The sequence below is a fragment of the Python bivittatus genome, unplaced genomic scaffold, assembly GCF_059951505.1.
Source record: "Python bivittatus isolate LINGU-HERP-01145 unplaced genomic scaffold, Pbiv_v1 ctg000690_np1212, whole genome shotgun sequence".
In the NCBI taxonomy this organism is placed as follows: Eukaryota; Metazoa; Chordata; class Lepidosauria; order Squamata; family Pythonidae; genus Python; species Python bivittatus.
The window spans coordinates 18,615,270-18,630,625 of record NW_028277096.1 but is presented as its reverse complement, the minus strand read 5'-3'; the positions used below and the strand labels follow the sequence as shown (position 1 = coordinate 18,630,625).

General features: G+C 41.3%; 1 protein-coding gene and 1 long non-coding RNA gene across 7 annotated transcripts in view; one reads left to right on the top strand and one right to left on the bottom strand.

Moving 5' to 3' along the window:
- Nucleotides 1–15,356, bottom strand: part of ACACA (acetyl-CoA carboxylase alpha) — a 237,437-nt gene that overhangs the window by 121,107 nt on the left and 100,974 nt on the right. For 4 of the 6 annotated variants that reach the window (XM_088152435.1, XM_088152437.1, XM_088152440.1 and 1 more), the window contains 4 exons: nucleotides 10,617–10,640; nucleotides 4,514–4,657; nucleotides 3,734–3,830; nucleotides 2,810–2,917 (listed from right to left, as the gene is read on the bottom strand). In XM_088152435.1, the coding sequence (XP_088008561.1) occupies nucleotides 2,810–2,917; nucleotides 3,734–3,830; nucleotides 4,514–4,657; nucleotides 10,617–10,640 (373 nt within the window). The remainder of the gene's footprint in view (nucleotides 1–2,809; nucleotides 2,918–3,733; nucleotides 3,831–4,513; nucleotides 4,658–10,616; nucleotides 10,641–15,356) is intronic. The other 2 variants (XM_088152436.1, XM_088152438.1) reach the window with 1 other exon arrangement.
- The window catches only part of LOC148214390 (uncharacterized), a 41,497-nt gene that overhangs the window by 21,562 nt on the left and 4,579 nt on the right, over nucleotides 1–15,356 (top strand). The gene's annotated exons all lie outside the window — the stretch shown is intronic.

Sequence of the window (15,356 nt, the reverse complement as noted above, 5' to 3'; positions counted from 1 at the left end):
ATAGGAAGGGAGACAGACAAAAAGCTTCATGCCTTCAGCTTCAGGATCAGACCCCTGCTTTCCAGCACAGATGGCAAGGTTTTACTAAGGTTAACGCCCTTTGAAAATGAGCATCCCACAGTCAAGGGAAAAAGGGAAAAAATAACTTTAATAATGAGGTTGAGATTTTTCTTTTTTTTTTAAAAAAAAAAAAAGGTTATTGCTTTTAAAATTCCACAAGTGTCAGACAATAAGTATATAGCAACGGGATTCTGATTACATTGTAATAATACAGACCTCCTAGCGACTCAGCAGCTATTACGGCACTATTAGGTACCAGCACCTGGAGGAACTCCATTTCCACTGTCTGTTTCAATCACCTCCACTAGCCATTTACAAGTATACAATCCTAATTTCTATCAAACCCAGACGCGCGCGCACACACATACGCACACGCAGGGGGGAATCCTGTTGGGACATGCTGAGACTGGAAATTTATTTGGGCAATTTGGATCAAGCTATTTGATAGTTTAACGCACAACGCCTTCCTTCTTCCAGACACACTTAAACACACACACACCACAAGCCCATTCATGCAAATGAAAGAAAACCTATGCAAAAATAGCTTAGCACTTCGTTTATGAGAAGAAATGAAAACTTTGGATTCTTGATGGTGGGGCGAGAGGGATCAAATGCAGCCCTTTTTTATGTGCACATCCCTGAGGAAAGGCTGGTTTTGATTTAATCGGTTTCGTTCTAGGCTAGGAGTTTAAGGCTCCCCTTAAATAAAGGTTAAGCATGATTTTTTAAAAGTAATATATTCAAGCAAAAGGAAACAAAAACAGAATATGGGAAAAGGGATGCTCATTTCACCGTTTTAATTTTGTTAATAAAATAATGGCAACAGATGCGGTATTATTCCTTTCAGAAACTTAACAGGACAGACGCTCTGCTTCCTCTTGTCCTCCAGTCCAGCTGTAAGAAGAATGGAGCGTCTTCACTTGTTTTTAAGGATCAATTGTTTACTAAGGTCTGCTGGAAGGGGGAGTCAAAACAAGCAAGATGGTGGATGCAGCAAGTGTGACGCACACCCCACCCCTCTGAAACACGTGTGGACACACCCACAACACGAACAGGGCTTGCATCACAATGCCGTGTCTACCGTTTTGCCTGATTTGACCCCACCGCTCTGCAGGCGCTGCTGCAATTGTATGAGGGGTGGGAATCTGAGCCCCTGTAGGCACCAAAGAATCTGCCAGCCCCTCAAAACAGCGACAAAATCATTTTAAAAATCACTCAAATCTCGCACAACCTCATGGGAGAACACTAACATCTCAAAAGTTCTTTCTCAAGGTTTCAGCATTCTCGCAGGGCTCCAAGGGCAATCTTGTGAGAGTTCAGAAGAAGGTGTGTTTCTTTGTTAGATTTACATACTATTTTTCATTCAGGAGCTCAAGATTCTGTTCCTATGGTCAATCTCAATAAAAGTAGATTTAACCTTTCTGTAGAGTTGATTTCTGGTCTAATCTACCTAGTGGGTCTGACCTCTATCTTGCAAGTCCAATTGTGCTGTACCTCCTCCCATTCTTATACCCATGTGAATTAGGGAGGTGTCTATCTGAGCTGCTTTCACATACTTTCTGCTTGCTTTGGATGTAATACAGTGGTACCTCTAGTTACGAACTCAATCCGTTCCGTGACTCTGGTTGCAACTCGAGTTGGTCTCAAATCGAGGTAAAGTTTCCCATAAGGTTCAATGTAAATACGGTTAATCCGTTCCGCCCTCCGAATTTGGTCGCACCACGAGGCAAATTTCCCCATAAGGTTCAATGTAAATATGGCTAATCCACCCTCCGAATTTGGTCGCACCCCGAGATAAATTTCCCCCATAAGGTTCAATGTAAATACGGCTAAACAGTTCTGAAACATATGCATTTTATTTTTAAACCTCAAAAACCTTCCAAACGCCACAAAACACACCACAAGCCTCACCGAACGTCTCCTTGCTACCGCGATCTTGCCCACAGGAAGCCGCAACCGCGTGGCAGCAGGGAAAATGGCCGCGGATCCGGTTTGTAAGTAGAGGCGGAGTTCGCAAGTAGAGGTAAATTTTTGGGGCCGGAGCTGGTCGTATCTTGAAAAATTCGTAAGGAGGGGCGTTTGTAACTAGAGGTACCACTGTATATGTTTTTCCCCTTGCCACTTTGGTAACGGATCTTGCCTATCTCTGTCAAGGTCATCCTCCTTATTCTCTACACCATTACACTACATTCAGGTTGAGTCAACACAGGAGATCATCCAGTGACACTTGGGATCCCAAAAGTTTGCCAACCCTTGCAGTTACTTTGTTGTTTCATCCAAATCAGGGACCTAGGTTGATTTAATTTTCTATTTTGTCTAAACAGACCAAGAATAGGGTCTCCAAAGAGGTCTAATTTGCCCTGTCCCCTTGGTTTGCAAAACAAGGTCAGTCTTGGCATGAAGATGGCTCCTCTCCTGGTAGAGTAAAAAAAATGAGAAATGAGATTCTACCTTTTAAGATCTAATCAGATGGCACGCTTCTTCAGTTGTGAAGTGATATCCCTGAGTGACTCCTACAATTATTTACAAATAGCTCAGACAAGAGAACTGCTCACCCATGTTATTATTTTCTATGGTGCTATCAATGACCATTCCAGAATAGAAAGAGAGGCCATTGTCCCACTCTTCTTTAAACACAAGGGAGCAGGTCAGAAAAAAATAGGAAGACTGTAGCATTCATGGATAAAATCTGCATTCCACTTCACTAAACAGTTGAAGAAAAATAACTAAAGAAGGGCCCGCAACTTACCTTGCTCTGCGTGAATTCCCTGAACATGGCAGCAAGACCTTCATCATCTATGTCACAATCAGTCTTAATGGCGACATTCAGGATATGGATAGGCTCATCTCTAGCACTCTATGGTTCAAAGAAAATCAGGTGGTGGGGGGAAAGGAGAATGCTGTAATAAATAAATAGCTTCATAACATTTGCAGGTGGAATGGAGGCCCTATTATAGCGTCCAACATTTTGGAAAAATGACTGTGTGTACTTTAGATTAGAACAGTATGTCTCCCTCAATTCTATAAATTGGCTGTTTTAAAAAACAGTCAAAGCAAGAATCACCAGCACATTGGTGTGCCACATTTGGGCATTCGTGACCCAGCTAGACAGCATTCATAGCTACCAAAAATAAAATAAATATATGGCCAAAATCTCATACAATTGCTGACTATTGTTACATAAGAGCTCACCAAATGTTGACATTGCTGTATGAGATTTCTGCATCTCAAGAGATAAGACAGTCTTTCAAGATATGGGGTCATTTTTCAAAACTGTGGGCCATGTCATCACACATGTTCGTGCAATAGCACCCAATGCCTGAAAGGTTTTCCAACCCCTAAGCTGAGAATAGGCCGCATGTAATCTTGCGTAACACCTTGGTGGGTATGATTCCATTTCTCATTGACCTGGAACCAGTGAGATCCTATCATCGTCAGAAACAAGGAATGCTAAATATTAGGGCAGCACATCCCTTCAGATTCAAAGGCAAAAAAGTAATCAGAAGGTGCTGGAGAATCCCAGAAAACATACAGCTGCTTTAATGAACTGCATCCACTCTCCTGCACACTCCAAAGTACCTTCTTCTCCACAGCTCCGTTAATTTACCCTCCCACCCCGTCAACTCAAGAAGTTGCTTCTATCATCAAAAACTGTCAGAAGAGAATACTGTACCTTGTCTTCATCATACAGAGATGGGTGTCCTGATTCAGGAAAGGTGGGGCTTTGAGGAGGAGAGTCACAAAAGCATCCCATAACCTCATCAAAAAGTCTGAAGCAGGAAATAAGCAAATGATCAGCCACCATCTAAACATCAAACAGCAACCCGCATTTTAAGATATTCCCTGCATTCCATCTCATTGCTGCAACCTTGACCCACCCATCTCTTCTTGGTTCTCTTGGGCACAATATCCTGCAATATTTCTGAAGTCAACCACAGCATAGCAAACTGTAACAAACCAGGAAGGGAGAGGAGTCTTGGTGGCATGGGACAAAGTTGTTGACCATTGTACCAGTGTTTCTCAACCTTGGCAGCTTCAACACGTGTGGACTTCAACTCCCAGAATTCCCCATGCTGGCTGGGGAATTCTGGGAGTTGAAGTCCACACGTGTTGAAGCTGCCAAGGTTGAGAAACGCTTGCTATATCAAGACAAATTGCATAGGCTGGTGCCTTCCTTTACCCAGACAACGCAGACAACCTCAACATGAAACAAACATTTGTTTCATAAGATGTTTAACACAGCTTTGCCCTAGATCCCTTCACCCTTAAGCTTGGTATTTTTCCCCCTGCCCTTCCAATCCTGCCTTCAAATTAACCTTTTTAATACTTAGCTTAACTTGGGGCTTGTGCATTGCAGAAGAACAAGAATTCAGGCAGAACAAGCAGAAGAGAAGAAAAGGGATGGAAAACAGAAGCGATGCTTTCCCAAAGCTGGTGCTCCTCCGTTGCTTACCGGACGAATTCTTCAAAGGTTCGGAAGGAAACCATGCCTCCCATGCGCTGGCACGGTGGGGTGAAAGAGCTGTCCAGGAGAACATCACTCACACTGGCCACATGGACCATCCCATAGTGGTTAAGGTTGGACGAGAAGGACATTCTAAACAGCAGGTTCAAATCACAGGACATATTAGGAGACAAGCAAAGGACCGATGGGGCTCATAAAGAAGATCAGGAGAAATAAAACAGCTCATGAAGAGGCTGTCTTTGCGGGAGGGGGGGGATCAGTAAAATAAAAGAGAAAACTTCACTTTATTTAGCATACAGAAATTCAAAGAAAGAGGCACACAAACAAGAGGAGGAGTGGATTTAAGCTTACCATGATGTTGACTCTAGCTTTCATAAGGCAATCATCTGCATGGTTGCGCAACATTAAGTCCACAGATCGCAGATTTCCAAGTTCTACGTCTTTGTTCGTTCAGGCCCTACGCTCATCCCACCCTCTTCCTCATCTATTGACATGGCTGAATTGAAAATAAGAGGTGGCTATCCCCAAGGAGCAATTAGCTGTACTACAAAACCAAGTGTTCTTTGCATGGAGCCCAAAGTTAAAATAACAGCTCCACCAGAATGAGGAAACAATGCGCTTCAATGCACTAAAGTGCTCCTCAGTTACCTCCAACATTCTTGGAATAAAATCTGGATAGTCAGTTGAAGAACTTGCTAACCAGGTTTTAAACACCTCCAGTAGAACTGAAAATGAGTGTAAAAGGAGCTTCAGTGGTCACCATAATACAAAAGTGGATCAAAACAGGAGTAAGAATATACGTCTTATACTTGGAATAATTCTTCCGTTTTTTAAAGCCAGAAGGACTCCTTTTAACCAGAACAATGCATCGTCAGTTTCCCACTTAAGAACAGAAACACCAAAAAAAGGCTAAGAAAAGGATGCCAATCCCTGTATTGTTCTTTATCATCACAAGACTCTTGATATGTCACATTTGGCCATGCATTTTTTTTTTTTTAATGCAGGCACACTGCAATGGCTTGCAAGGTGGATAGAGAATTTAAGTCCCTCCCTACAACTGTGGCCCACAGCAAGCCATTTGCCCATTCTCACCCACAAAAAACCCGCTAAATTGCTTCACGGCGAGGAAGAGAATCTCCGTAGCTCAGGCTTGAACTGCAGAGCTCTTGGCGGTCTCCGAACTTGATGGTTTGCTTGCAGGCATTTCATTACCCAACTAGGGGACTAGTAATACATAACTAGGGTACTACTACTACTATTACTAATAAAAATAATGTGGAACAGCCTGAAAACATGGGTACCCCATCATTGCAAGTTTTCAAGTAAAGGTTGAACAGCCCTTTCTCTGAGATGGACGGAAGATTCCTGCCCTGTCACACCTATGATTCCATGATTTGAAATTTGCACCAAGATTTTCAAACCATGAGCAAACATTTTAGACATCCCAAGTCTTTAGGATGGGGGGGGGGCTGTTGCGTTTGTTTTCCTTTTTGTATGGCTCCTCACATACATTATGGCACCTTATAAATAATTATCATGATGAACAGATGGGGATTTCACAATTTGATTTCTGTACTTCGAACATGTAAGGGAATTCACAGTTGTCGGTTGGACTATATTGGGCCGGATTTTGCCAATGCTGCTAGTATTGATTAATTAATTAATTAATTTCCGCCACTGCGTTCTAGCATCTTTTTCTGAGCCATTCTTTAAAAGGTCAGAAATTGAATAATAATTTAATTCCATAAGGCTGGAATTTCAGTCTGCAGCCCTACACATTGTTAAGGCTGCTTTTCTGAAATAATTATTTCCTGTTGAAATTAAAGGGAACAAAATGAGTTACAACTAATCTAAGATTCATAGCTGTCTAGAGAAGTCTGTCAACCTGATCGCTCTGAGCAAAAATCACTACTTGCACTAGCCCCTTTGCACCTGAAAATTGCTTTCAAACACTTCATCTGCATTGCAGAACTGTAATCCTTACAGCGAGGCAGAATATACTAAACCCATTTTGCAGATGACGTACTGAGGCTGTGTGCAAAAAAAAAGAAAAAGAAAACAGTGGAGTTTGCTAAAAGATCCTGATAGTTGAAGGCAGAAGTGAAATTTTCACTAACGCCATTTTAATTTGTAATCCCAATTCTCACTTTGAGACTCCAACAACATCAGGACCCTGATTTCAACTACAGTAGGGCACTGAATTACATGGAGAATTATAGCCTAAAAGAAGCACAGGAAGGTATTGTCTCTCTTGTTCCACTATTTTTAAAAAAGAAAAGAAAAACCAGACATTGCAGAACAATTTATATCTTTACCATTCCCAAACTATTTATGTTTTCCACAATTAGGCTATAAATTACTGTTACAGACAGAAGCAAATGATAGACAGATATTAGCATTTGCAAATTAAGAACACACATATACACAAACACCCATACACACATAGAGCTACTTTAGTTTTTGGAGGTTTAGTAAATTTTCTTGGAACAAGGGTCATGGATACACATTAACACAAATATAAACAACACTCCTACTGAAATAGGTTTAGGAATTCCTGATAATGGTATTGTCCACTGTCCCAGCTGGGGATGACCTGATATGTTGGATTTCAGCGCCCATAGATCAACGTCAACAGACCAGGCCCAGAAATGTTCTAAGTTATGCTTTTCTGAAATAGGTAATAATTTTACCCATGTCGTGAATTGGCAAGAGATGGTGCTGAAACAGGTGTGTGAGATGTAATCGTGAGCATCTATCTGGAAGCCACCTAGAGGTTGTGTTCACACAACATACCCAACCAGGCCAATTCCAGGCTTAAGAATATCATTCACACAAACACGCTGAATTTGGTTAGGGTTAAATAGGTTAGGTTGTATGTGTAAACCTGCTGGTTAATTTGGTAAAAATTCTGTTGGGGGAACACAACCAGGGAATGACTTTGGGGCTCTTAAGTAGGATACAAATATTGTAAACGGACTCTGGTCTGGAATAAAACAGCTTCCTATGTTCCAGGGGTATCTGCAGGGTTGGTCAAAGGGGTCAAGATGGTGGCCAGTCAAAGGCCCACCCCTTTTTAATGAAGAATGCACATTAAAGGGGGCGGGGCTTCAACTGTGCCATTGCGGCTGCCATCTTGATTTTTTTTTTACCATCCCCATGGACACTCCTGCTATATTCCTATACAGCATATTCCTTCTTCAAGAAGTGGGTTCGATTTCCATCATTTCCATCACTCCTTCAATCGTGAGCCATCTGTGAACTTCCTGGTATTGGGGAACAACTACTAGTCTGACTTTACTGTCGCTCCTAATGGTAGTGCTCATGCGTCAACATCTGGAGCCCAACTGATTGCTCACCCTGACCTACATCAACCCCTTTCCACATCTCTCTCCCCCAACATGGCCAGATGAAATGGTTGATTCAACAGTGTGGCATTCCAGATACTGATTAATGACAGCTCCCAGCACCCTGCACCACTGGCCTGCCTCCTAGAAATGCTGAAAGTCATCATTCACCATATCTGGTGCTGCTGTGTTTTGATTCAGAAGAAGGCTTTCCACACACCAGCCTTGGTCAGCAACCTGTGATAAATTCGGCCTTTTACAACAGCGGCCTATCCCTTGCCAATTTGCAGAAAACATCTCATCTACGGCAAGGGAATTTACAGCAGGTGGTGAGCCCAGCATCCTCCCCGGGGTCCTTCAAGAAAATAGAGCAGTGACATCCATGGAAGTCACGGGATGAGGGCCTTACAAACACAAAGCTGAGGACTGTGGTCCAAGTGCAAAAAAGGTTCAGATGTCTCTGAAAAGAACCACCACTCTGAACCGTTTCTCTATCAGGGAGGAGACTCACATGAATGAACGCTTCGTTGTATGCATAAAAAACCCCTACCTATAAAAATCGAACCTGTTGGGGTGGAAAAATTAGACTTGCTTAGCGACACTTGTCCAGTGTATGCTAGCTTGCGAGGTGTGGCATATTTACTTATGATATGGAAAAAAATTCTATCGTGTCAGTCTTCTAGCTACTGCCTGAAATGCCACAAGGGTTACCACTTTAGTGAGAAAGAACCAGTTTGGTCTAGTGGGGAAGGCCCCAGGCTAGAAAGCAGGAGACGGTGAGTTCTAGTCCTGCCTTAGGCACGAAAGCCGGCTGGGTGACTTTGGGCCAGTCCCTCTCTCTCAACCCACCTCACAGGGTTGTTGTGATGGGGAAAATAGGAGGAGGAAGGAGGGTTAGGTATGTTCGCCACCTTGAGTTATTTATAAAAATAAGACAGGTGGGATAAAAAAATCTAAACAAAACGAAACAGGCCAGAATATAGCATGAGCCACTGGGATCCTGCTTATCTCTCCCCCACTCCCCCGGTCCAATTTGCCTTTAGCCATATTTGCAAAATTGCATTTATAGGAAAGAAACAACACGTTCTGGAAGAGGGTTAAGCAAATACATTCTCTTCCAAGTGAGAGGTTGTACATCTTTCATGACAAATGACTATATAATAATTACGTTCTCAGCCAACCAGCTTCCACCCACCCTCCTCCATGAAAAGCCATAATGAATTGTTGGCATTTTTTAAAAAGTTAATTTAAACCGAGGAAAGTTATCTCTGTCAATGCATTCCAAATGAAGAGAATACACCCTCAGCCAACTGGAGATACAGGTGGGAGATTAAAAGAGCAGGAAAAACAAACGTACCGCTAGAACCCGTTTACTGGACCATCCCCATCCAGAAATCATTTTTATACACAATACTCTAGAGCATGGGTTCTTAATCTGAGTCCACAGATCCCTTTGGCGTCTATACACTTCAGGAGCAATCTGACCTTGGATGGGGAAAACATTACAACTTTATTTTCACTAATCTCTACCCGAAACTTAGTTTTTCAATCAACAATGCGTTAGTACTTTATGGCCTCTAGTCTCCAAAAATGTTTGTAAACGTCAATAAATCTCTCTATCTAAAGTAATTTATCTTTTTAAAATATTTTGATAACTGAATTTGAGCAAAGTTGGTTTCCTTTGCAATGCAATCTGTTTCTATGCATTTTATTTCAAGCATTTAAATACATATTTATGAGAAGGGCTCCGTCGGTTTCACCAGACTTTCAAATGGATCTGTAGCACAAAAGAATTAAAAAACCCTGCTCTAGAGTCTTTCTTGCCATGGAGGGGCCACTTCAGCTTGCTCCCCCCTGCTGTAAAAGGGTGGGTGCTATCTTCAACCCTGCCAATTCTTGATCATGATCCAATAATAAAATTTTATTTCTTTTGGGAACTTGGAAATTAAGCACCAGTTCCTTCAGTAACACTTGTTCCGACTGTTTTTCATAAGCAAAGGGGTTTTATTTTCCTAGTGTTTTAATTTAGAAACTCTGGACATGTTCTCTTCCCTTGGGCATTTTTGAAAATGGGACTTGGCCTTTGTATGAGAGAAGCTAATGGCAGCTTTTTCACGGAGGGCCAGATGAGTGAAGACACAACGTCCCTTCTACCCACAGGTGAGCAAACACTGTTAAGGACATTCTGCTAACTTCTTCCCTAAAAGAGATTTAGGGTGCAGGGAAATGAAAAGGTAAAGGCTCTTGCATTCAGAACATTCCCCAGCTGGAAAATTTGACATTCACAAATTTGTGACATGGGTAAATGTCCAGAAAACCTGGAAAATGATTTTTCCCCCCCAATATCTTTTTTTGAAAACCACGTGGAGTACCCATTCTGCTTTAAATCCCAATTGGACAGTTGGCCAGCTGGAGCCCATCTTTGCTACCAAAGGTAAAAGATGAGAAACGGAGAAAGGAAACAGTTTTTGCTCCAAGATCTGGAACAATTTTTTAAAGCAGGTAAGATAAACCTGAGTGCTAGTGAGGTTAATTTTTGTAGCGTGCCAAAAGAAAGTGTAAAGAGAAGAACAAACACAAAAGAAGAACAAATTCAAAGAGGGACAGAGGAAAACATAAAAGCAAACACTGCAAATGAAAAGGTTAGGTGGTTAAAACCCAGTTCTTTAAAAAAAATGTGTTAAAACTACACATTCTTCTGACAACTAGCTACTTTTTAAAAGAGCTAAAAAGGAGAATTACTGTACCTGTTGAGCGTGGGAATGTTCCCTCTGTAATTAAACAACCACAGTTAGTTACAGATTGGTTAGTGGAAGCCATCATTAAAATGAATAAATCAATAATTTAAAAAATCAGATCTGTCATTCAAGCCAGTGTTCAAAGCAGAAGCTGTAAGATTACATTTGTAGAAGTGAAAAAATGTAAACATACTTATTTTCTGGCAGCATCTATAGGGCTCAAGAAATAAGATAGAAACAAGCATCTATAGGGCCCAAGAATAAGGGCTCACCCATCCAATACCATGAAACATGAAAAAAAATCAATCCAAAAAGGTGCTTTGGAAAACGATTTTCTTTCTCTCGAAAGGCTTGACACACTTTAAACTATGAAGCTCTTCCTCAAGACCATTGCATATAAACATTATACAAAGTTAGCTGCATTTAATTCTTGTGGGGGAAAAAAATGGGTTAGCAAACTATCCTTTATACATTTATTAACATTGCAATTGTACAGCCACTTACTCAGAAATAAGTTATACTGAAATTCATGGGGTATACTATCAAGCTTTGTGCTATAGGACATCTTCCCCTTTCAGTGTTAAAACAGAAGTAACTGAAAACCAGCTTTGGAAGATGAGGAGCAAGGCCCCGTAACTCTACGTAAGGTTATAGATGTAGCACAAAAGTGCATTATGAAGACAACGGGACCACTGTCTGCACTGAATCCCCCGTACTTTTATTTGGGGGGTGGGGGAGAATGTTTCAGGACCCTGAACAAAGCAAATTTAACTTTCTACACCATCTCTGGATCTATTTCCTCTTCCTTATCTCAGTGTAATTATATTTCAGCCGAAAAGAGCACGCTGACTAGGTGCGTGTTCCAACGGACGTCACTTTGAAGGGAATATCAGAACGCACTGAATTTCATATACCATACCACAACAAAACAACCATCATCATAAAAGAAAAAGAAGTGAGTCTATGGCCATGGAGAACGATGCCACTTCCCCAAGCCCAACCAACATCACTACTTAATCTCACAGCCAGATACATTATTTAACTATATTCATCCACTGATTTTTTAGCCAGGATCAACAGATGCACGTCAAGAGGTTAAATTTTACTATGTACCAGTCACCATTTGGTGGCCCAAATATTCCAGAGTTTAGAAGAGAAGGAGCTGTTGAAGGGAGTAGATGCTCAGCAAATTTAAGCCCCGGGTACAATTCTGGAATCGGCCACCATCTTAAAATGTGTTATAATGATAAGATTCTCAGTAGACTAGATAGGACTCAGTAGATGGTGGCAGGCTGATACCATTAAACAAAGCAGGGAGATATAAATAGGTTGATAGACTGAAGTGAACTTGCATGACCCAAAATCTAACACCTTCATGCCCAATCAGAAAAACTATATTTGAGCTCATCAGTGGAGTCCCACACATATTAGACAGATGTTGTCCTGAATTTGATGCACATGTATACCTTCTTGGAAGTGACAACAGTGACGTTATTTCTCACCTGCTGGAATTTATAGGATTCAACATGTGCTTAAGTTTGGCTAAACGGTGATCATATATATTATCAACTGCTGTATACAAGCAAGAATAAAATGGAATATGGGAACATTCATTCATGGGCAAAAGGACAACCAGAGCCCAACTTAAATTTAACTGGTTATTTCATAGGTTCTCTGGGGGGTGGGGAGCAGGAAGAATAAATTATTCACTGAGCACATGGACTAATGTTATCTTTTTCACCTGCATTTTGTGATTTAGGAAGGATAGAAGCTAAATTGTTAAAATGCTGTGTGTTTGTGTGTATAAAGTAGGATTCCCAGGCTGCACATCTATACAATTTACCTGGAATTAAATTCTACTGCTCTTACTTCTCAATAATCATCCATAGGTTGTTTACAGTGAAGAACAACCATCTTGACTTGTTTAAGATTCCAAGAGGCAGAATATTCCTGAAATATTCCTTTAAGCACTCACACATGTATATCTTTCTCATGGTATTCAACATCCAAGGTTTTTTTCATCCAGTGAAGTCAATGACCAGTCAACAGGAGCGTGTGGGGAAGCCTAAAATCCCTGAAGGAACTTTTGAGATGATATTTCAACTGGTTCATTTTACTGCCTTGAATGAAAAGGATGGATCCATCCGGTTATATGGACTGTGTCATATAAAATACTGAACCATATTTTCAAGGAGCCAAATCTAATGGGAGCATTGTTCAAAATAAAAGCTTCCCTTGGCCTACCCATGTTTTCTTTTATATTTGCTTGCAATAGGCATCCATAAGCCTTGATCATCCTTCACATGACACAGAGAACTGCTCCAAAAGTTGCTATCAAAATATCATTTTTAATTTTTGGAATGGGGGAACTATGATCATTCTCATTCCCCAATCACATTACTTTTCTTTATGAACATATGGAGGATAGCCAAAATAGCTACTTAATGCAATCAAAATTAGTTTTAGTTTAGATACAATTGATCTCTTTGAGTTCACTGCACAGTGTAGTCCCTGTGACTGGTCTCTGTTATAATGCCTGATCTTGCAGTGAAAAACAGAGAGCCTCCATATAGGTCCCAAAGCAGTCATCAAATTGTAATATGCAATAATAAATGCAAGTCTTTAAGGTGCCCCAAGACTTTGCTGTAATTTTTAATGTGACGGAAAGCAGAAAATGATTAAATACACATAGAATAAAGTAGCTTGCCTTTAATTAGTTGGATTTAAATCTAAATTAAATATGGTTTTAGTCCTATCTCTGCCCGCCTTTTTATTCTAACCAGGTTTGCTTTCTGGAGCATGCCACTCAAAGGAAAAGTATGACCATCAGTCACAAAGATGTGCAGTCTCGCCCAATCACCAGGATGATGATGTTCTCACCGCAGAGTGCACAATGCTCTCGATGTTTAGAAGTTGTGTTAAAACCAGACGAATGTGATTTTTTTTTTTTTGTAAATTAATTTTGTGATTCTTATTTTGCCTGTGAGAATATATTTGCAGGAAAAGACTATCCTTTTCCTGCAACAATACATATGACCAGAAATACCTCCCAGTTCGGGATAAAGCTTCTGCGACTGATAAAATAGATGGTAGACCATGAAACTTTACACCAGATTTCCCCAGTCTAAGTATCTCCCAAAATACTGGGGCTACAACTCCAAGAATTCTCAGCCAGCATGGCTGTTGGGAAGTATGGGACTTGTGATCCCAATATAAGCAGAAGGCACTAGATGGGGGAAGATAGGACTACATGGCATTAGATCTGTTTGCCACAAGATGCCCTCTGTTGCTGTTAGAATACCCAGCTAGCTTTTTGAGAAGGCGAAACAAAATCCAAAACCTGGACAACATCAAAAGGCAAATGGAGGCATAACAAAATGGAAACACACCCACCAATACAGCTCAAAGATCTCTTTCAATCAGAAAGTCCTAGTTGCCAACACCTTTGGTTCTTTCCAGGCCTCCCTGTTAAACGGGCATGTGCCTCCATTGCTTTTCCTGCTCTGATGTGTAAGTTTAAAATAATGAACTCATCTCATCACCCCACAACAGGAGGATATCATTTGGGTAGTGTTTGCAACATGGGCACGACAGCAAATGGATAATCTTTTCAGGAGAACCAGCAGCAGGGAAAAAATTGGTGATCGGGAGGCTACCGGGTCGGAGCACACAGTCTCCAGAGCACGTCCAGTTGTGACTCACGCTGCTCAAGCATCAGGTTCAGCCAAGATTTGCTCCCTGTCCTGAGTTGCAAGGCAGAGAATATGCTTACGGAGGAAAGGAAGAGAGAGATGTCTTTCCAGAGTCCCAAGTCAAAGAGAAGGCAAAAATGCTCCTCCAGGTATCAAACGTGCCGTTCCATCAAGCCATGAGCAACATCCATTCACAAAGATTAAGAATTTCCTTCTTCCCTGAACTACCTTGAAGGCGGTCTGGAAGGGGGACTGTCATCTGCAGTTGGTCTGCAAACCCTACAGGTCTGGCCCAAAATTCCCCCATCAATAAGCTAATTAAGCGTGTTCGTGCCAAACTGTCAACAGGACTCAAGAGAGAGGCATTACGTCACATCCTCTTCTTTCAAGTGTTAGAATATAGCACATTTTAAGAAAGCAATGATTGGGTCTCAGATCCTTTTCTGAAAAGAACCAGGTCAGCCCCGAGCCAGAAATGTAAGCTACAAATTATCTTTTGGGAAACGGCTAAAGTCACAGAAGAGTGGTGTAGATAGAGAGACTCTGAATGTAAAAAAGAAAAAAAAATGATAAAATTGTACAATACGAGGGGCAGCTGTTCAAAACCCACACACTCTGTCTGCAGAAAGTTCAAGTTTGGCACCAGTTTCAAGATTGGAAAGGGCCATGTTAAGCTATTCTGTGCTACCAATCTATTAATTGCATAGTAAAGTTAAATTAAACAGTACAGGTAGTCCTCACTTAACAACCATTCATTTAGTGACTGTTCGAAGTTACAACAGTGCTGAACAAAGGGACTTACAGCTGGTCCTCGCACTTACAACCATCACAGCACCCCTACAATCATGTGATCACAATCCAGGAGCTTGGCAACCAAGTCGCCCTTACAATTGCAGTGTCCCGGAGGTCACGTGACTGCCATTTACGACCTTCCCAGCTGGCTTCCAGTAAGCAAAATCAATGGGGAACTGCATGATTCGCTTAATGACCACATGATTTGATTCGCTTAATGACTGCTGCAAAAAAGGTCAGAAAATCAGGTGCAACTCACTTAACA